This window comes from Prunus mume, linkage group LG3 (genome assembly GCF_029339155.1).
Source record: "Prunus mume cultivar Tortuosa linkage group LG3, ASM2933915v1, whole genome shotgun sequence".
NCBI lineage: Eukaryota > Viridiplantae > Streptophyta > Magnoliopsida > Rosales > Rosaceae > Prunus > Prunus mume.
In genome coordinates this window covers 10,909,632-10,931,594 of record NC_142700.1, presented here as the reverse complement: position 1 = coordinate 10,931,594, position 21,963 = coordinate 10,909,632, and the positions used below count along the sequence as shown (strand labels likewise).

General features: G+C 35.7%; 2 protein-coding genes and 1 pseudogene across 2 annotated transcripts; all 3 read right to left on the bottom strand.

The window, feature by feature from the left end:
• Positions 1–176: 176 nt before the first annotated feature.
• LOC148918726 (protein ACCELERATED CELL DEATH 6-like) lies at positions 177–3,025 on the bottom strand. The gene is made up of 3 exons (XM_089049247.1): positions 2,241–3,025; positions 1,023–1,543; positions 177–931 (listed from the first exon to the last, which is right to left on the bottom strand). Exons 1-3 carry the CDS (start codon positions 2,857–2,859, stop codon positions 275–277), a joined length of 1,797 nt encoding a protein of 598 aa, XP_088905373.1. The 5' UTR covers positions 2,860–3,025; the 3' UTR covers positions 177–274.
• Positions 3,026–7,330: 4,305 nt separating this feature from the next.
• On the bottom strand, positions 7,331–9,026 carry LOC148918725 (protein ACCELERATED CELL DEATH 6-like; annotated as a pseudogene).
• Positions 9,027–13,989: 4,963 nt separating this feature from the next.
• Positions 13,990–18,625, bottom strand: LOC103325922 (protein ACCELERATED CELL DEATH 6-like). The gene is made up of 4 exons (XM_089049489.1): positions 17,423–18,625; positions 15,224–15,744; positions 14,796–15,117; positions 13,990–14,349 (listed from the first exon to the last, which is right to left on the bottom strand). The coding sequence occupies exons 1-4, from the start codon at positions 18,243–18,245 to the stop codon at positions 14,054–14,056; spliced, it is 1,962 nt and encodes a 653-aa protein (XP_088905615.1). The 5' UTR covers positions 18,246–18,625; the 3' UTR covers positions 13,990–14,053.
• Between the last annotated feature and the right edge of the window lie 3,338 nt (positions 18,626–21,963).

The window sequence follows — 21,963 nt, the reverse complement described above, 5'->3', positions numbered from 1 at the left end:
GAGGACATAATTGCTTTATAGCCTTTTTTCTGTTGTTCATAATTGCTGATGATTTATTTTTCCGATTTGGATATTCCAAGGTTGTTTGGGCTCATTAGTAGATGAGTTCGCTTAATAATATATGATTTTGGTGGGATATTGTGGATGCTCTAAAAAAGTATGAAACAAAAACACAAAACACCATAAAAAGTTGACAAAACTTATGTTGAGGAAACCAATAACAGACACTTATAACTAATAAACCAATAATAACAAACACTTATGATAAGCGCTTCTAAATTACTCGGTTGCTGACTTGTCTCTCCCTGAGCTTTTGATATACAAACGTAACGACGGGGATGAGAGCAAATGCTATAACAAAAAGTTGGAAGATATTGACAAAAATATCAACTGGACTTGGTCCAATGGGAATAATTTGAAGTGGACCTCTGCTGTGGCATTTGGGCGTCACTGCAGCTGCGACCGAAACAAACGCTACCAGCAACCCTCCAATGGAATACTGAATGAGTCTTGCAGGTGTGGCTACTTCGATTGACAGAAAACGTATTGGATTTGATTCGTTATAGATCGCAAGAATTGCCAGAACGAAGGATACCTGGTTGAAAAGCTGAAATACTTTGTAATAATAATTTTCAAATAAAACCGGAGTCCCGTCAGTTTTAAATCCTCCCGGAGGTGTTAAAGCGGCTGCAAAAGTGACGGTTGCAATAAGTGTCGTTACCACTAGCTTCGTATCAAGTCTTTTCAAGGCCTGATTTGAACTAGCTTGCGCCTCCTCTTGCCTCTTATGTCCAATGGAGGCTCGTGTGCAGGGCGTATCCTTCTTTGAAGGTTTTACTTCGTTGAAATCTTTCCTGATTTTTTGTTGGAAAAATGTACCACCCACGGAGGACCCCAACTGTTGCAACACTGGACATCTGTTGATAATTTCCTAGAGAGAGAGAGAGAGAGTGAGTACACCATAGAACATGTCAAAATGAATGATTCCCTTTTTTATGTGTGTGCGCATCTGTTTTGCGTACCTGTTCTTCAATACATTGACCAAGAAAAATATCAATGGCTTTTGAGAGTTTTTTATTGATAGCAGTCCTGTCCACTCTAGGGTCAGACGTCAAAATGTCAATAATTTCGATCTTTTTGTAAATTACCGCCATATGCAGAGGAGTGTTTCCGTCTTTGTCAGCTTCATTAATAAGTCCTGCAAGCTTAGGCGTCCTTAATATGTACTTAACCACACCTCTTTGTCCACCTAAAACTGCAGCATGAAGAGCCGTTTGGCCTTTTGAGTTAAGCAAATCACAAGTATCGGGTCGACATCGAATTAGCTCCGCCATCACTTTGGTGTGGCCTGCATAGGCTGCGACATGGAGAGCTGACATTTTAGATTCGTCCAGCATGTAACAAGTTGAGCTATCACATTTCAACAGTAGTTGAGTAGCTTCAACGTGCCCTGTAAATGCTGCGTAGTGCAAGGGGGTCCATCCAATAGCATCAACTTCTCTGATTATGTCATGATTTTTGGACATCATCATCTTGACAACGCCTACCATGTTTCATGTATAAAAATTATTGGACCCAAATGGAGTTATAGTCAACAAAAACAATCCTTGTTATATAAAAGTAACAGATTTCGTAGTGTTAGTCCCATATAAAACTGCAGCATGAAGAGCTGTTTAGGCCCTTCTATTAAGAGATCCATCAAATAAAAATTATTTGAGGGACACCGTTTAGGGTCCCTTACGATTTTTTTTTCAACGATCCAAACCATCTATGTTTTAAGTCTACATTCATAGATTATCCTTGCAAAAAATTAGAAAAATTGGAAACCGTTTCGATATCCAATTGTGTCTTACAAAATCAATGAACATGATGCTTCAGGAAAGTACTAAAATTTCAATAATTCAATTGAGTGAACAAATGATATCGGATTCAAGTAATTTTTTTTTTGTAGAGATGATCTTTGAATGAGTATCTACAAAATAGACGGTATGAATTAGTGAAATACAATACGGAATGGGCCTTACAAGGGTGTCCCTCAAATAAACTAATTTGAAGGATCCCTCAATAAAAGCTTTCTGTATGTATATACATATACACACGTGTGTGTTCATTTAAATACCTACGTAGTAAGTCCACCTTTATTTTTCCTATTAATATAATATGACACCACACAGCATACCCATATACTAATGAATCGAGCTCGAAAGCTCTTACAATTTGGTGATGTCATGTCTGCGTACCTTTGTCTATGAGTTTTTCTTGAGTCACTGCCACATGCAAAGCTGTCAGTCCTTTAGTCCCCTGGAAAGAAGGAGAAATGTTGGAATCGTAAGCCTGTAGAATACAATGAGCAATGCTTGGAGATCTTTTTCTAACAGCAAGGAACAAGGGCGACTCCTCTGCTTTATTTGTACTACAACACAATTGAGGATCAGCTTCCATTAACAGAATCACAACTTCCTCATGATTATATCGAACAGCAAGATGCAACGCTGTGTCGTTATCCGAGTTAGTCACTCGGAGTAACTTGTTATGAGATTCACCTCTTTCCATGTGATGAAGCTTTTTCTTCGCATGTTGAATGAGCAACTTTACTATTTCATGACAGCCTACTCTTGAAGCAACGTGCAGAGGAGTGTCATCTTTCTTGTTGGTGGCCCAAAACAGCTGATCAAATTGATCTGCATCGACATTTTCGAAGAAATCTATTTGCTTGAATTCAGCTGAAATATGAAGAATATTGTTGTCTTTAGGCGTTTTCTGTTGGAGAAGACCAACTGATGCACCGCCATCTCTAATTTTCTCCCTTAAGAAACCAACATCACCTGATGTTGCCGCCTCATACAGAGAAGGATCCATGGCTATGGCTAGCTAGCTTTGATCTCTCTCTCTCTCTCTCTCTCTCTCTCTCTCTCTCTCTCTCTCTCTCAAAGTAGTGGGCACAGCACCTATTAATTATTGCAATACAAGTTGTGAATTGCTTACGGCGGTTCTCTCTTTCATTTATTCTCTCTTACCAACCATGATCAGAATCCGAGTCGTCGTCTTGTCAACAAAAAGCATTTATACAGAGATCGATCCTTACTCGAGTACCCGAAAAAGTTCCATTTCAGATTCTATGCTCTTCGTCTTAAAGATATTCTATGCTCTGCGTATATATATGCTTATTAATATCGAACTGAGAGTGGCGAAGATGGTTGAATATATAGGTGGACAATGCACAAGGTTTTTTCCATTTTATTTACTCGTTCTGTCACGATCAAACAATTCCCTGGTATACTAGAAAAGCAAAGTCTCCACCACACAAAATCAATGACAGAACTAATTCTTTTAGTAAAGAGATTTCCATTAACAGAATTCGGGACCGGCTTTCATTAACAGAAGCACCACTTTACGATGACCGCATCGGAAAGCAACATGCATGGCTGTATCCTTTTGCGAATTAGTCTTTTCAAGTAGTCGTTTAAAATTATGAGTTTCACCATCAGCTAGTCCACTTTCCTCATCAGCTCCTTCAACTGATAGCGGTTGATTCGCCACTTGAATGAGCAACTTTACCATTTCATGACAGCCTACTGAAGCAACGTGCAGAGGAGTGTCACCCTTCTTGTTGGTGGCCCAAAACAGCTGACCAAATCGATCTGGATCGACATTTTCGAAGAAATCTATTTGCTTGAATTTAGCGGAAATATGAAGAATATTATTGTCTTTAGGCCTTTTCTGATGGAAAGATCAATTGATGCACCACCATCTCTAATTATTTTTCTCTCAAGAAACCAACATCACCTGATGTTGCCGCCTAATACAGAGAAGGATCCATGGCTAGCTAGCCTCTCTCTCTCTCGCTCTCTCTCTCGTAATACAAGTTGTGTATTGCTTACGGCGGTTCTCTCTTTAATTTACTCTCTCTTACCAGCCATGATCAGAATCTCACACAGGAACTGAGTCGTCGTCTTGTCAACAAAAGGCATTTATAAAAAGATCGATTCTTACTCGAGTACCTGAAAAAGTCTTCCATTTCAGATTCTATGCTCTGCGTATATATGCTTATTAATATCGAACTGAGAGTGCCGAAGATGGTTGAATATATAGGTGGACAATGCACAAGGCTTTTTCCCTTTTATTTACTCGTTCTGTCACAATCAAACAATTCCCTGGTATACTAGAAAAGCAAAGTCTCCACCGACCACACAAAATCAATCACCGAACTAATTCTTTTGCTAAAGAGATTTCCAGTTGTCGATGGCAAGGAAAGTACATGTATGTATGTATACCATCCATCTAAGATTAACGAATATAAGAAATGAAACAAATCATTGCTCTCACTTCCGATAATCCAGTCACATGACAATGGACGGCATGTATACTTTGCATGGATTTCAATCTGAAATTGGATTGTAAAATCCATAACTTCTGAAGCAAATTATTATTTCAAAATTTTGAAAAATAAATTAAATAAGTAATAATACTAACAAACAAGAAATTTGTAATAATAGAGATCTTGAACAAAGGTGCTCAATGGGGAAATGGTTTTTGTTTTGGGAATATTTGTTCTGTTTTGTAAAAATTGATTTATGTTGGTAGCACGGAGTGTTACTTATACGAGTGGAGGAGGCATGACAGATCTACTAAGGCTCATGGTCCATGGATTGAATACACTCCCCCTAATTATCGATCTTTAATTACTTGGGCTACACGGTACAATAAACAAAATATAGTATTTAGTAGACTTGTGTTCTGTAATTCAGTCAACTACACCAAAACCAGCAACCGAGTAGAGGGACTTATATCCTTAGGAACACTTATTTAAAATGTACTTGCTTAGGTGACCTAAATTGTAAAGAGCAATGGCACGTTAACGTTACATTAGGAACACAACTGAGGCACGGCTTCCACTAACAAAATCACCACCACTCTAGCATGTCCATTATGCAACGCAGTATTCAGGAATCGGGTTAAACAGGATTCAGAGTCAAGCATTCCAATTAAGTTGTTTACTAACTGTTAGAAATCATAATGAAAACAAAAAAGAATTCTCATTCAAACTGTTTACTATTGTTAAGAATCGGAATGAAAACAAGTTTAATTACCAAAATGCCTTGGAAACACAAATTCAAATTGTTCAACTACTTACACAATTTTTCAAGTGATAAAATTTTTTGTTTTAAACAAAAATAATAAATACATAGAACAAAGGACAAATGTTCTCTAATCGTTTTTTTTTTTGTTTTTTTTGTTGAAGTTCTCTAATCTAATAATAAGCCTTTTTTTTAACCCAAAAAAAAAACCATCTTTTCATATAGTAAGAATAATAGAAAATTAGTTAAATACCAATTCAATATATGTAAAAATAACCGTGTTTTATAAGTTTAATTATTACTTCCTAGTATTTCTAAATATATAGAATTAAGTTAAATATATTTATGTTCAAAGAAAATGGGAGCAACCTTTTTTTTTTTTTTTTGGTTTTTTGGTGTTTTCACAAAATATATGATGGCAATTTGGATAGAAAAATGTCCATTTTGATTCATCCATACCCAATACCACCTTCACCATCCGGAATGCCATTTCCCCTATACCAGGAGTAAAAGTCATGATTACATGTGGGCTCCACATCACTTTTCATTCCCAACATGCAAGTAAAACAAAGGAGTGGTCAGGAATGGGAATGACTCTTATACCTCTCATTCCCTTTCCAGATAAGTAAACATGCCCTTAGAGTTATGATCTAGCCAACAAATCAGTATATCAAAACAATTGTTATGTCCCTAATTTGATTTAGGGTTAAATCCGTTGAGTATTGAGTTGGGGCAAATTTTCTGAAATTTTTCTGGGTTTTGCTTGAAAATAGTACTAGGTAAGGAGCGTTGCTCTTTTTCGTGATTACATAGACAATAAGAATAGCATTCAAGTTGGGGGGTTGGAGATTTGGAATTGGAAAGCTAATTCTATTCTTAATTTATTGTGAAAAGCTTCTCTACCTTTGTAATGCTGATAGCTCAAAGTGAATTCTTAGGTTTTCAAATGGCTCATTTTGAAAAAAATGGAATATCTGCCTTTGAAAATGGCTCATTTTGAAAATGACACCTTGCCAGGAAAGAATCCACATGGCTATAGTTGAAGTACTTAATTAATATTGAACTCTTTCGCTTGATTCAAATTGTCTTGCAGTCAACTTGAGTAAATTAATAGACAAGAAGTTTCTAAGCGATCAACACAAAACTTCCTCGTCGCTGACTTCTATGAAACTTGCTCAACTTGTCATCCAACTACTGTTTAGTTAATAGGCCACTTCAGAAACTTCTCAATAATTTTAACGCTAAATGAAAGATATTATAAAGAGCGCGAAGTTTGGGAAAACTTTGAAAACTAGCCAAGTTATGGGCATGTTAAAGACTTTTAGCCCATCTTTCGATTTGAAAGATAGGCTAAAAGCCTTTTCATGTGTTGAGGAAAATATTATTTTTCCAAATTTCCCAGAGTATAGAGAGGTTTCGTGTTCACATAGAAATATTTGGGGGGATGAAGCATTGTTAAATCTAAATAGTAAGGGAAGGTAGGGAATCACTTTTCTTAACAACGATAATGTACTCTAAATCAACCTAAGGGAGAGGAACTTGAACTAGGGTATAAAGTGGAGGACTCACTCACTGTCCCGGCCAACTAGCCTAACTCGAACCAGTTTGAGCATCACAAGAACATGAAGGGAAGATTGTTCAATCTAGGCTTTAATTTTATAGAATAATACAGAATTAAAAATACAGTACAAGACTAACAGAACTCAGTTTACTGAACTGAAGTGGAGCTAGCATATAAATAATATGTTATATTACGCGATCCCGGAGGCAGATATTAGTTTCTTTACCGGTTCTTGGATAACACCTAGAGAAAAAAAAGCAGAAAAAACATGTAGTAGAACCAGTCGCCAAGACGAGGCCAAACCGAAAGTTCATCCAGTTGTTGTCTTTGGCCGCCGTTGCCATCGCGGCCGCAACGAATGCGATAATCAATGAGGAAACGGACCACTGAATCAGTTGTGCTGCTACTTTGATTCGAACGACTTTTCGCTCCAATATATCATTGTAAATCGTGAGAGCTGACACCATGAAGGAGAACCAGTTGCAGATTAAATACACTGAATAAGCTGGTTTTCCTTGTAAAACTGGCCTTCCGTCTGGTCTTGTGCCTCCTGGAACCGTGATAGCAGCCGCAAATGAGATGCCTAGGATTAGTGTCGCTATCAGCAGCCTGGTGTCGCGTCTCTGCAGGGGCTGCTCCTCCGCGTTAACTTGTGGCTTTTCTTTCTTGGCTGTAACGTTAACAGCCAGGGTCAGCATCTGCGACTGCGGCGTGTCGTTTGAGGCCTCTCTTTCCCAAGTTTCCGATCTCCAAAATGGAAATTGACACCCTGTTGAAAAGATTGCACGCCAATGGACTTTCCCAGGAGCTTTGAAAGCTTAGTAGTAACATGGCATATGCCCTACAACACAAAGAAATTACATTATTCTTTAATGAAAACATTGTAAATTACTACAAAGAAAGTTAAGTACTCCTTTTTCTTTACTAAACTCTTAAACTAAAAGTAGATATAGAAAATACCACCTTGAGTAAAGGGATTAGATATAATATAAATTGTGGGGTACCTGTTCTTCAAGTTTGCCGCTATGAAAAATGTCGGCTGCCTTTAAGAGTTGACGATTGAAAGCAGTGTTATCCAGTCTCCCGTCTGCTGCCAAAAGTTTCATGATTTTATAATCTTGGTTAATAGCAGCTAGATGCAAAGCGGTGTTACCATCTTGGTCTTTTTCATGTATTATTCCCGCAAGATTAGGCTCCTTCAATATATATTTGACAACAGTTTCTTGTCCAGCTAAAACTGCAATATGCAGAGCCGTTTGACCTTTGTGGTTGACCAAATCGCAAATATCAGGGTGACGCCTAATAAGCTTTTCCATTACTTCTTTGTGACCTGCAAAGGCCGCCACGTGAAGAGCTGACATTCCAGATTTGTCCAACATGTAAGAAGCCAGAGACATCGTCTTTCTCCAACAGTAGTTTGGTTGCTTCAAGGTTCCCTTTTAATGCTGCGTAGTGTAAGGGAGTCCATCCAATTGCATCAGCTTCTTTAATTGCATCACCATTTTTGCGGATCATAAGCTTCAAAGTTTCTAGCATGCATAATAAAGATTAAAATATAGTTAGATAGCTTACAATATGGACTTCAATTAAAATATCATAAAGAAGATACACATACGTGGATTATATGTTTGATTTTAGAAAATATGTATTTTTTCATGTCTTAGACAAGTATACGAAAAACGAAAATATTTTAAAAAATACATAATCAACCAACAGTTGATACTGTATCAAAATAAAGCATATAGATAAGGTCACTAGTCTTACTTATGGCTAATTCACTTTTGTGAGTTACCACGGCATGCAAAGCTGTGACACCATTGACACCTTGGAAAGAAGACTCGGGACAGTGCTTTAAAATCATATTGGCAGTCTGCATATAGTCCTTAGACGTAGCCAAGAACAACGGCGACTCGTTCACCATGTTAGTTAGAACAAGTCAATTCAGGATTGGCTGCGATTAGTAAGTGGGCCACTCTTTGGTTGCCATACCGGAGGGCAACATGCAATGCTGTCTCCTTTTCCATATTAGTCCTTTCGAGTAACTCTTTATGAGCTTCGCCGCCGATTTCCAAATCGGCTCCTCCAGTGGGCGGCGGCTTCTTTGCATGTTCAATAAGGAACTCTACGATCTCATCGGAGCCAACTCTGGCCGCAACATGCAGGGGAGTGTTGCCCTTGTTGTTAGGGGCCCAAAACAGTGGACGACATTGATGATCATCAAGTGGGGTACTTATGAAGAAAGCTATTTGCTTGAATTCAGCAGCAATGTGGAGGACATTGTTGCCTTTAGGCGTTTTCTGAAGAAAAAATCCAGTAGCCTTCTTCTTAACTATTTTCAATAGACCAACATCACCCGATCTGGCCGCCTCATACAGTGAAGGATCCATTTCAACCTTTTTTTCTGCACTCAACTTTCTCTAATGCTCTGTGAATGACTTAATTAGTGTTGATCCTCCATGTCTACTTATATAGGAAGCGATGATGACACATTCAGTGCCAATTGCTCAACATGTACAATATTCTAATATGTAACATTTTAACGGGGTGTAGATGTAGACAGTGCCACCATTGTGTCAACCATTTTAATAAATCTGACAATATATTATTGCCAATTGCCTGTGAATAAAAAAAATATCACACTTGCAAAAAATATCAAGTTGGTGTCATTTACCTTTTTTATATTTAGTCAACTATACATGCATGCAGGTTTCGTGACATGTTGTACGGAGATTCAAAGATGACCAAGTCTTTAAATTGGCAACTAGCTTCTAGGGATGATTTTTTATTTTTATTTTTTTGTTCTCCCGAGAGCCCGAAGCCTACCGTGATCTCGAAGCTGGATGGGCCCGATCTTAATCGGCTCCGAATGGCCTGCTCGAGCGCGAGATGGCTGCACTGAAATGGTGAGAAGAGAATTGAGTTATGATTAAGTAGTTGAATTGAGCGAGAAGGACTAGAGAGAGAGAGAGAGAGAGAGAGCTGGAGGGAGTGGGCAGTGCCTAAGGCGGCACCATGAGGACGAAGGGTGGGGGTGGGTGGTGGCTCTTCCGTGTGAGACTTTTTTTTAACTTAGTTTTATATTCAAAATATAATAATTGGATATTAAGTCCAGCTGTAAAAAAAACTTAAATTGTTTTTTAAAAATGAACATCACATATTTTGAATGGAAGTATAACAAACTGAGATGGTAGTATAGTACTACTCTATAATATTTCTACTAGGAGTTCATTCTCTCTCCACTTATTTAGGAGCTAGATATATAGGGAACATGGTTGGAGGTGAGTTTTATCACTTCTTCCCTAAAGTTTATTTAAGGAGGTAGTTTAGAAATTGTTCCATTGTGGATTAAGGAATTGGAATTGGAATTGGATCAACTAGGAGTCCATTCTCTCTCCTCATATTTAGGAGCTCCTAAAGATCTCCTTTATTTTAGGAGCTCCTAGAGAATCTCCTTATTTTAGGAGCTGGATATATAGGGAGCATAGTTAGAGGTGAGTTTTATCATTTCCTCCCTTAGGCCCCTTTTGTTTCATGGGAAAGGAGGTCTGGGGATGGGAAATCAATTGTTTTCCTATGTTTGGTAAGTCCATACATGAGAAATCGTTGCCTTGCACATATGAAAGTAGGGGGAAAGTCAAGCCCTTCTCCTCCCGTTGAGTTTTGTTTTCCTCATCGTAGGAAAGTTTGGAAAAATGAGTCAACATTAAATACATATTTTTCATGACCATATTATCCTTATTAACAATTTAGAATTACAATATAGCATTAAATGCATTCTTTACAATATAGCATTAAATGCATTCTTTTTTTTTTATTTGATCATATGGGTATAATTGGAAAATTAAATAAACTTTGTTTTACATTCCTATACAAACCAAACATGTGAAAGGAAATAAAGTGGTATTTTTTGGTTACTTTCCCAACATTACCAACCATGAAAAATGCATCTCCATTTCCCATCCCTTGGAAAATGGCATGGGAAGTGAATTTACCCTCAAATTCATTCTATGAACCAAACGGGGCCTAAAGTTTATCTAAGGAGGTGGTTTAAGGAGTCCATTGTGGAATCAAGGAATTGGAATTGGATCAACTACTCCCCTAGTTAATCCCATACTTTCCCTAACGGATCCATGCATGATTTTGAGTGTAATTGATTACAGATTTTAACGTGGAACTCACATAATTTTTTATTTTGAGTGTATTTGATTATGGATTTTAATGCAAGGAAAGTGAGAATATGAACTCACTTCAATTATGCGTTAATAAACACAGGAGAAGTAGGAATTAGAATAATTTAAACACCCATTCTTGATTAGTATACTTGTCATTAAAGACTTAAACCGCATGGAACAATAAACAAATAGATTTTTTTTTGTTACATTGGAAGAAAGAAACTTCACTAGGGTTCAATCCTGGGTGCAATGGTGGGGAGGGGGAATCCACCACCACTGTGGTGGGAACCCATTGCCAACAAATAGATTTTTGTAATTAAGTTAATTACACCAAAACCAGCAACGTAGTATACAGACTCGGTTTGGTTTTTGGAATGCATCATATCAAAATTAGAAGATTCCAATTCCAATTCGAAAAGTTTCGGAATGAAGATTATCTTCCAATTCCATTTTGGAAATTTTTGGAATTACATCAATTTCGATATGGAAAAAAATTTCGGAACTTACATGTTTCGATTGGAAAATGCAAAATTTTAAACATGCCCAACTATTTGAAATGTTAAAATTGGCTCAAAATTGAAAACACATACCCAAAGCCCGGAAAACTATTAATATGCTAGTACTTAGATGTTGTTATAATATTTATGAAAGAAAAAAAAAACCTCATCTATGTTTATTTGGTCATTAATTCATATTTAGTTGAACATGGAGTTAGTCATGTAGTCTAAGCTTGAAACTCTAATGTATTTTGAGATTATGAATTTTTAGAACTTTTAGTTACATTCCAATTCCAATCCAATTCTTTTCGGAATTTTTTGATTTTGGAATCAATTTATAAATTTAATTTGGCACCTAATCAAATAATTACCAAAATTTAACACTTGCTAAGTTCCTCTTCATATACGTGGACTTGGTTTTGAAGAGCCACTTGAAGAACCTTGACTTTCTTTGGAATATTCTTGGACTTGGTTTTGAAGAACCACTTGTTTTTCTTTGAATAGAACATCGGTACTTCTATCGAAATGTATAACAATTAAATAAAAAACTCATCTTATTAAATAATGATAATCTAAATTCCCAGTGGTTTTGACCGAACTATTCTTTTTTTTGTCCAAGATCATTATCTATATATAGCAAAAGATAGAGAATTGTGAAACGTTCAAAATATCATAAAATACTCTTAGTTAATTTAAATATTAAGAATTAAAATTATTAATTAAATAAGGATAATATGGTAAATTCATATTTTTTTTCATATTTAAAAACAAATTAAAATTAAAAACAAATCAGATAATAGGTCCTACTTTTATACAACACAATTACCCATGTTATCTTTTATTAATTTTAAAAATAAAATATAAAGTAAAAAAGAAAACCAATTGGCATATGCGTGAATATGTGTGTATTATTTATCTAAGAACTACCACAAAGAATAGTAACGCTATTTCTGAAATCAAATTCCACTACTTTTTTTAATCAATATATACACACCGCTACTTTTGAGCCAATTCGATTAAAGATAACGCTAAAAAAAGATATGATCTTCTTGTGAGCGGCACTTTTGAAAACTGCACGGAACCAAAGCCAGATGGATCCAAGGCCCTAAACAAAAAGGCCTATCAAAACTAAGCCCCATCAAAATTGCGGGGTCATGAACCATTTGCGGCTAGTCGTACAGGCACAATTCTAAGCTTAAAGACTATAGACAAGCATATATACCCACAAATTAAGCACACCAAAATGCCCACCGGACTGTGTTTGGGCAGCACTAGAAGCATGCCAGAAGCAAAAGCTACGAGCATTCCTCCAATTGAATACTGAATGAGAATTGAAGGTGCAGCTACAAGAACACCTGACACAGTTGCCACCATGAAATGATGAAACACCACTAGGATTGACAAGAAGAAGGAGAAGGCATCAAATAGCAAGAACAGTTGGAATGATGCCTCTCCGTACAACACCGCCATGCCGTCACTTTTAAGTCCTCCCGGCATGGTGAAAGCTGCGGCAAATGTGACGGTTGCAATAAGCATTGCTACTACTAGATTGGTATCGAATACTTTTGAGGCCTCCTCTGAAGAAGTAGCTTCCAACTTTTCTATGTTTTTTCCTATAATGGCTGATGTGGTTGGTGTATCTTTGTGCTTTGGAGATTCCGAATTCATGAAAATGAAATCATGGGAAATTTGTTGTTGGAATAATGGCACGCCAATGGACTTCCCCAGGTGACTTTACAAGCTGAATACGAATGAGATCCTAAAACATAGAAGTAAAACCATGAAACACGGTCAGAGAATAATGCTAGTTAGTCACCAAATTTGTTCATCAAAAGACATTCACTTGAAATAAAATTAGAAAAATAAAAACCTTGAAGAAAAAAGAAAAGAAAATATCCCAACAACCCAACCCAACGCATAGCCGAACGCCACCCCCAACGCCATCCCTCGGTCTTCTTCTTCCTCTGCCTACCATCAACAATCATTAGTCACAAGTAAGTCAAACCTCATAGCCCAATCAATTGTTGCAACCAGGAAACTTCATCATCATTGTTAATCAATTAAATAATTATCTAATCTTAATATTTGTTGGGGCTTATTAGATCCACAACCGAGAACCAACATGCTATGTACCCACAATCATACTTTTCTATATCAATTTCATGCGGGTCAATTTGCAGGATGTTTGTGATACACCCAACTCCCATTACAACCTTTTTCGCATCTTATGGCAATCTGTAATGGGTCTTGGGGTAGCCACCGAAAGGTTGAGAAGCAAATATGACTATGATTAGATAGGAAGGGGGTGAGGTAGGCGATTTCTCGTCTCTTGTTTTCTCCCTTTTTTCTTTTCTTAATTTTATTTTAAAGGGTAAAAATTAGGTTTCAATACCAGCTGTAAAATGAAGTGTGAATTGTTTGAAAATGTACCACATGTCATATTTTAAATAGAAGTATTACTAACTGACGTAGGTGATATCTTATCATTCTATAATTTCTCTATTGGAAAAAGCTGTCATACAGTAAATGCAAGTGCAACTCAACGCTAAAATTTAATAAATACTCAGTAATTTCATATTCATATTACTAAACAAATTTATAATTATAATTTACCAAATGTTCAGCTGTTGTATTTCACAACTCATTATTATCACAACATATCTGAAAATGATTATTCTCACCACACCACAATATCACACACACAGGATCCAAAAAGAAAACAACACGGATGACTTAATAGCTCGGTCAAATAACGTAGTTCCGGAGCTCACGGATCCTTATCCCCCGCATTATTTGCCGTAGAGACCTATAAATGGGGATTAAAACTATTGCGTAAACAAATATGGCAAATATTAAACCGAGCACGAAATCAAGGGGTGTGCCAAACAAATATTTAAACAGACTTTCATTGTGGCGTTTTGGCTTCAACGATGTCAGTATTAGGGGTGGGCATCTTAAACCGCAAAAAATGCTATTTTCATACCGTTTCATCCCACCAATTGAGTAATGGTAGCTATCAAGATTTTGATACCGAATACCGACTTGCATTGGCTCTCTGTCTCTCGCTTGCCTTTCAATTTCTCAAACGTTTTGTCATTTAATGGGTATTTTTGATAGGATAAGTTTAACTCTTTTGGTTTGTAAGCCATAATGCATGAGTTTTAACCATTTGGATTTGATGAATATGTTGATGGATAAATATTGATTTGGTTGGTTTGGATATTGAATATGTTGATTAGGATTTGGATATTGAATATGTTAATGGATATTGAATATTGAAAATGTTGATGGATATTGAATATGTTGAATCTTTGAATAGCATCACTTATTTTGGAATATTGAATGCATTTTTTAGTTGTATCGTACCGAAATAAGTATCGCAAGAACTGAGAAAACCGATTCAAATTTCCGATCGGTAGGCATACATGTTACCCCTAGTCAAAAAAAATGCCCCCCACACTGACTTGCAGAAATGGGTAGATAGGACAGCGGAGTTGTCTGAGAAAATGAAGGCTAATGTTAAAAACCCCACACACTTGGAAATATGCCGGCCTTCCGTCGGTTTTGAACCCTCCAGGAACATTGATAGACGCTGCAAATGTGACTGTTGCAATAAGCGTTGCTATCAATAGTTTGGTATCACGTCTTTTCAAGGCCCCATGTGTAATGGCTGGCGTATCAGCCTTATCTTTCTTCTCCGGAGATTGTACTTTCGTAAACTCATGAGTGATTTGTCGTTGAAAATATGGCACCCCAGCGGTCAAGGACCAAATCGGGTACTTCCTAACCTCGGCACTATTGGTCCTCTCCTAAAACATAGAGAAAGAACATACACTTGTAGTCTTAGTCATCGTATGATAATGAATTAACTGAGTAAGGAAAATTAAAAAGATAGATTGCTCAGCTTATTGATACCTTTTGTTCCATCTTGTCCTCGCTCAAAATGTCGGCAACCGTTAAGAATTTTTTATTGATAGCCGTTTTGTCCAACCTAGTGTCTGTTGACAAGATTTTTACCATTCCATGATTTCGGCAAATGGCAGCAAGATGCAAAGGAGTGTTCCCATCGTTATCTGCTTGATTTATAAGTCTCCCAAGCTTAGGCGTCTTCAGAACGTACTTTATAACGTTTATTTGTTTACCTACGACTGCAGCATGCAGAGCTGTTTGACCTTTGTGATTGACCAAATCACAAGTAGCAGGCTCACTTCCAATCAACTCTTCCAATATTTTGGTGTGCCCTGCATATGCGGCGATGTGGAGAGCTGACAACCCAAGTTTGTCCAAGATGTAACAAGCAGACTTCTCCTTTCCAATCAGCACTTGAGTTGCTTTAAGGTTACCTCTCAATGCTGCATAGTGTAAGGGAGTCCACCCAATGTCGTCTGCTTGTTTGATTATTTCATGATTTTTGGAAACCATAGTTGCCACGATGCCTAGCATGTTGATATAGAAAATTGGAAACTTACAAATGTTGAGTAGTAAAAATCCAAATATATATGTACTCGAGAGAGAGATTGTGTAAATAACTTTATTTGAGGGACACTCTTATAGCATGCAGGATCGGCCCTCAAATTTAGAGGATTATGTGCGAAATCTGAACTAGGACTCTCACATCATCTAACATGAAAATACTATATATATTTATAAATAAATAAAAATTGCCGTAAATTGACACCATAAACCAATAAAAGTAATTAACACAATTATTTTTCATGATGACATGCATAGGCTAGCGGTATTGTGTGGTAATTGGTCATGGTTTCAATGCTCCTTCGTGCCACTAATGGAGAATTTATTTTTATTTTTATTTTTATTATTTTTGTTTAAAAAAAAATAAGTATTTTAAAAAAAAACACACACACACTAAATCGCACATGCGGGAATTGAACCAAGACCCCTAACAAGTAAAGATTGGTGTTCAAACCAACTATAGGCACACAATTGTGTAACTATTTTCGTCACAACTAGATATATCTTAATGATTTTCAACTTGTTTAATTATTAGAAAAGTTGATATAGATTCAAATTTCTATTGAGAGTTGGGTTTAATCCTCATTTAGTGACTTTGATTCAAGTCCTTTGACTTTTGTGCCACATAGAAATACATTCCTTTTAAAATATTTTTTGATGTAATCTCTTTATTATTTTATTTTTAAAATCATTTTTTGTTCCAATGTTGCCTCTTAAGACTTGAATTGGGTAATAATCATTTATGTCATATAGCCTATTGCATAGGTATATATATATATATATATATATATATATATGTTTTTTCATATTTTCGACAATGTGTAATAGTATTTTATGTACCTTTTTCTTTTATAGGTAACATACAATTTTTTTTGTCTATTTTTGTGTCTGACTTATAGGTAATTTTCTAATTTATGTTCCTAACTTATAGGTAACATGATTTATCACTAAGTATTTTTCGTTGCTAATGATAACACTAGGTACATAATTTAATGTGAGTGCTTGTTTGTTCAATTGGTATAGTATGTGGGTCTTTACTTTTCATTGATTAAATTGTATTTTATCCATTTATTAGGAATAATATCAAGTAAAAAATTCAAATTTAAATTCTGGAATTCATACGATAAAATAATGCATTAAATTTAGATTTTCAATGTATTTTCCTTATTTACCTCAAAGGGTAAAATCAACACAACGAAAAAAGTAATAAATGTCAAAGGACCTACATCTAAAACCAAAAACACGAGGACTAAACCCAATGACAGCTAATCGTTTTGGATTTAGATCTAAGAAGCCCTTTAAATATTTTGCAAGGATGATTCTTGAGCTAAGACTTACAAAATAGACAGTTCATACCTTGTATTTTAATTTTTAATGATTCAAACAATTTATTTTTTAAATCTTCATTTATAGGTCATCTTTAAAATAAGTTAAACAAATTATAAACCACTAAAATATTTGATTGTGATTAAATAAATAGGCAAACACGGTGTCCTAAAAAGCCACTAAAACGGCTAGCATTAAGTAAACATATTGATGCAAAGTAGTACAATATAAAATCCGCCATATATAAAGTGTCCCTCAAATAATATGTACATGATAGCAAGGCATATTAGCTTAATTGATGTGTCTCGAAGTTACCTTGGTGGGTAAGGCGTCTGCGAGTGACAGCTGCATGCAAAGCTGTCACACCATTTGTCCCGTGAAAAGAAGGAGATCTATCAGAGGGAGACTCGTTTAGAATATAAAGAGCAATGCTTGGAGAGCCCGTTCTAACAGCTAGGAATAAAGGTGACTCGTTGGCGCTATTAGTAAAACAACATAATTCAGGATCGGCTTTCATTAACTGAGCCACCACCCCATCGCGACGATATCGAACAGCAACATGCAATGCTGTATCCTTTTCCGAATTTTTCATTCGGAGTAGTTTTTTATAAGGTTTAACACCATCTGGTCTGATTTCCTCATCAACTGGTCTGTTTGGTCTTATTTCCTCATCAGCTGGTCTGATTTCCTCATCAACTGGTCTGTTTTCCTCAGCAGATGATCTGCTTTCCTCATAAGGTTGTAAGATTTCCTCATCAGATGGCGTCGTTTCCTCAGCAGCTGGTGTGATTTCCTCCTCATTAATTGGTCCGTCTTCCAAATCAACTTCTTCAAGAGGTTTCATGTTAGCAATGATGAACTCCACTATTTCATCACATCCTACTCTTGCAGCAACATGGAGAGGAGTTTCGTTGTTCTTGTTGGTGTCCCAAAACCGTGGAGATTGAGGATGATGAAACTTGACTTCTTTAAAGAAATTCATTTGCTTGAATTCAGCCGCAATGTGAAGAACATTGTTGTCTTTAGGCGTTTTCTGACTTACAAGATCAATTGATACATCACCATTTCTAATTTTTTCCAAAAAACTAAGATCACCCTTTGTTGCTGCGTCATGCAGAAAACGATCCATGTATTCCATGGTATCCTTCTCTCTCTCTCTCTCTCTCTCTCTAATTTCCCGAAGTCTTCGAAATAACCAATTCCCTGGATGATTTATTATTCATGGAAGCCTTGTTCACTTATAGGAAGGGACCAACAAATCTGACAGATTAATTTATTGCCAAATGCCCAAGCAGGCAAATATTTTATTATTGTAAAATTAAAATTACAAGTAATCCAGTTAAACTATACGAGATGTGACATTTTGCAAACGAACTTTCTGAGCTATCGACTCAAAACTTCCTCGTGGCCAAATGTCGAAACATTATAAGAGAGAGAGAAAGAGAAAAAAAAAAAGAAAGAAAAGAGAGAAAGAAGATGAAAAAAGAGAGAGAGAAGCTCCGCACAAAGGAAGAAAAAGTAACCATAAGGGAGAGAGAAAGGAAAGAAAAAGTGGCTTTAGCCTTTAGGCTACCTTTACCAATTAAAGTAAAAGCTGATAATATCTACAATCTTTATATACTTACTTTTTAGTATAAGAGATAGTCTAAACTAGAGGGGAGAGAGATTTCTCACACATACACCCACAAATTATGCTATGGGGGTTCGAACTTGAGACCTCTTGTCTGCAAGTCAAGGTCTTTTTCTATTGTGTTAGACTCCGTTGGTAATAATTACCTGTCAAGAAAACAGTATTCTAACATGTAATATATTTTATTTCTACTAAATGTGAACTACGCCAAATCCCTTTGAATCATATGTAGTCTCAAAGCGAACACGAATGCTTTTCTCTTTGTGTTCACAAGCAAAGTCCCTTTGGCGCCGTGGATTAGTCAATAGAGGTTCTCGATCAGGCCCTTATTTTTAGGCTTTTAAGGTACATATTATATATTTAGTTGTTGCTATATGTTTATGAAAAGAATCAAGATGAAGTCGTTCAATACGGTTTTTTCTTTGTTCCCTGCAGTCAATCTTTATATATACTTACTTAGCAATAGTGTAAACTAGAGGCGATGGAGATTTCTCACACATACACACACAAATGATGCTACGGGAATTCAAACCTGAGACCTCTTGTCCGCAAGTCATGTCATTTTTCACTGTGCTAGACATGTCGGCAATAATGGGTAAATATACTTTTTTACTTAGAAAGTCTGGTACAGTAATGAAATGGTATTTAATTATAATTATGTTGAAACTCATCAAGGTCAACTACCTTAAACAAAAGTATCCGATATTTCTCCACACACAAAAATTACTGTACTGGTTTATTTTTATTATTAATCAATTACCTACAAATACATACTTTACAATATTTTAAAACACTTAGAAACACTCAGTATATTTATTTAAACAAATACATTGTCTCGTCAAAGCCGTCCTTGAGATTTTGAGGACCTTATGCAAAGCTTAAATTAGGGCCTCACATAATCTAATACAAAAATACTTATAACTAAAAGTCATCATCAATAAACATGTAATGACAGCAACAAACCTTACTATCCAAAAATCATTCACATTGGGTAGAATGACTTCAATGAGACTCGAACACAGACCCTTCTATTAAGGGATATGAGCTACAAAGCCAGCTCCGCCACACATACATTTGTGATAGTATGCAACACGCTAAAGTATAATATAAAGGAATATTTTTGTTTTTGGGGCCAAGCGCACAGCCACCATGTGCTGCTAAAAACGTTGAAGAAGTCGTGAGAAATTGAGTGTATATTCAAGTTGAACGATGTAACTTTTGTTTTAAAGTTTAAGAAAAACTCAAAACTAATTTACAATAGATGGAGCACAAATGGAACGAGCTTCATTTTAAAGCTTTGACCCCTGCCGAGTTTATCGAGTCTCACAGGGATGTAGTGCTCAACTTTAATCACTCGTTGCTATGTGTGTACATATAAGGAGTCAAAGATGAACAAGTCTTCAAATTGGCAACCAGCTTTTGGTATGGTTTGATTCTCTTTCCAATGTTAGAGATGATTACAGCTCCTAATCTCATCTCCTCCGTCGGTTAAAAAAATCTTTGAATCTTTAAATGGTTTTTAAAGACTGAATTACCTTTTTATTACTTAAACCACACGCGGTACAATAAACAAATACTATTTAGTAGACTTACTTTTGTAGACTTCTTTAAATGCTCAAGTCGTTGGCTCGTTTCTGTGCATGGGACTCATATTGTGTATGGACTTGAGTCCTCTTCTGTATTAAACTTAATTGTAAAGTCCATGCGTGGTGGTTGGCTAAAATAAAACCTCCACCTTTTCTATGTAAAGTGTCGTCAAGTGAACAACTAGGGAAGGAGAAAATATCCTACTACTCCACTAAATGAGAGTTGGTAAGAGACGCGTGGGAATGTATTTGTAAGAGCATCATAATGAGTTCTTTAAATCACCTCCTTAGTTAATATTATTATTATTATTTTAAATATTTATTTAATGATATCTTTAATTTTATCTTCTTTTTTTTGCATTTTATATTTTTAATCACCTTTCAACGTTGCATATATTTTTTTAACAATTTTATCATTGCTTCGTTATAATATTTTGCAGAACACCTTTTTTGTTTGTTTTGTTTTGTTTTTTTCGCTTTAGGTGTTTTGCAAAGCACAAGCAAATTTTTGCAAAACACACAAACACCCTTATTTGGTTTTCGATTATTTTCACTGTAGACATTTTGCAGCACAATAAACACCTTTTTTTAATACAAGTTTTATAGTTCTTTTCCCTGTAGGTATTTTGCAAAACACAAACACTGTTAAAACACAAAAACCATAAAATATTAAAATCACATAGTAATAATATAAATTCAAATTACTACTTTCCTATTCTCCCGCATGTAGTTTCCACAAGTGTGTTCAAGAAGATCTAATTGAAGTTGGGAATGAATCTCTTTATCTCAAATCAAGAATTAATATGAACAAAAAGAAGTTTGAATATGAACATTTTATTGCAAATCAAGAATTACATTTAAAAAGAAGTAAAGTATTATGACAAAAAGAAGTAAAACATTTATTACTCTCCAAATTAGGGAGTATGGTTGGAGTTGAATTTTTTTAAAGAGCTCCTAAAATAGCTTTTTTGTGTTTTTAGCTAAATTTTATCTAAGAAATAGGGAGTCTGATTGTGAATGCTCTGAGAGAATGAAGAGTCTCCACAAATAGGGCCAACTGCCTAGTGTAAAAAAGGGTGAGAGAGAAAGAGAGAGAGAGCAAGATTCCTCTTCCAATATTGTAAGGAGAAAACATAAGAATAGAGAAGACAGGTTTGAGGAGGATCAGTAAGCTAAGAGATACTCCTTAGAGCATACGACTCTAGCAGTACAAAACAGGTCATGCAAGGCGTGGGCTTCACCAAGCCTTGGCAGGCTCGAAGGCAAGAACATCTGAACTGTGATGTCAGTGATGACATCAGTAATAAAAAAATTTATATAAAAAAAATTAAAAAAAATAATGAAAAATTACCAAAATATTTAGAATATTTTTTATACAAATTTATAAATAAACCCAATCCTAAACATGTATTTATAAAAAAACTCAAACACTATTTAAACATAGAAACACACCCAAAATCAACAATTGTATATTTTTTGGGTGTGTTTATAAATGGGTTTTAAGTGTGTGTAATGATGGGTTTTGGGTATGTTTATAAAGTGTTTTGGGTGTTGGGTTTTTTTATAATTTCAGCCCCCATTTTGGGTGTTTTAGTGAAACCCCTTTTTTTTTATTATACATACCTAGCAATTTTTTAATT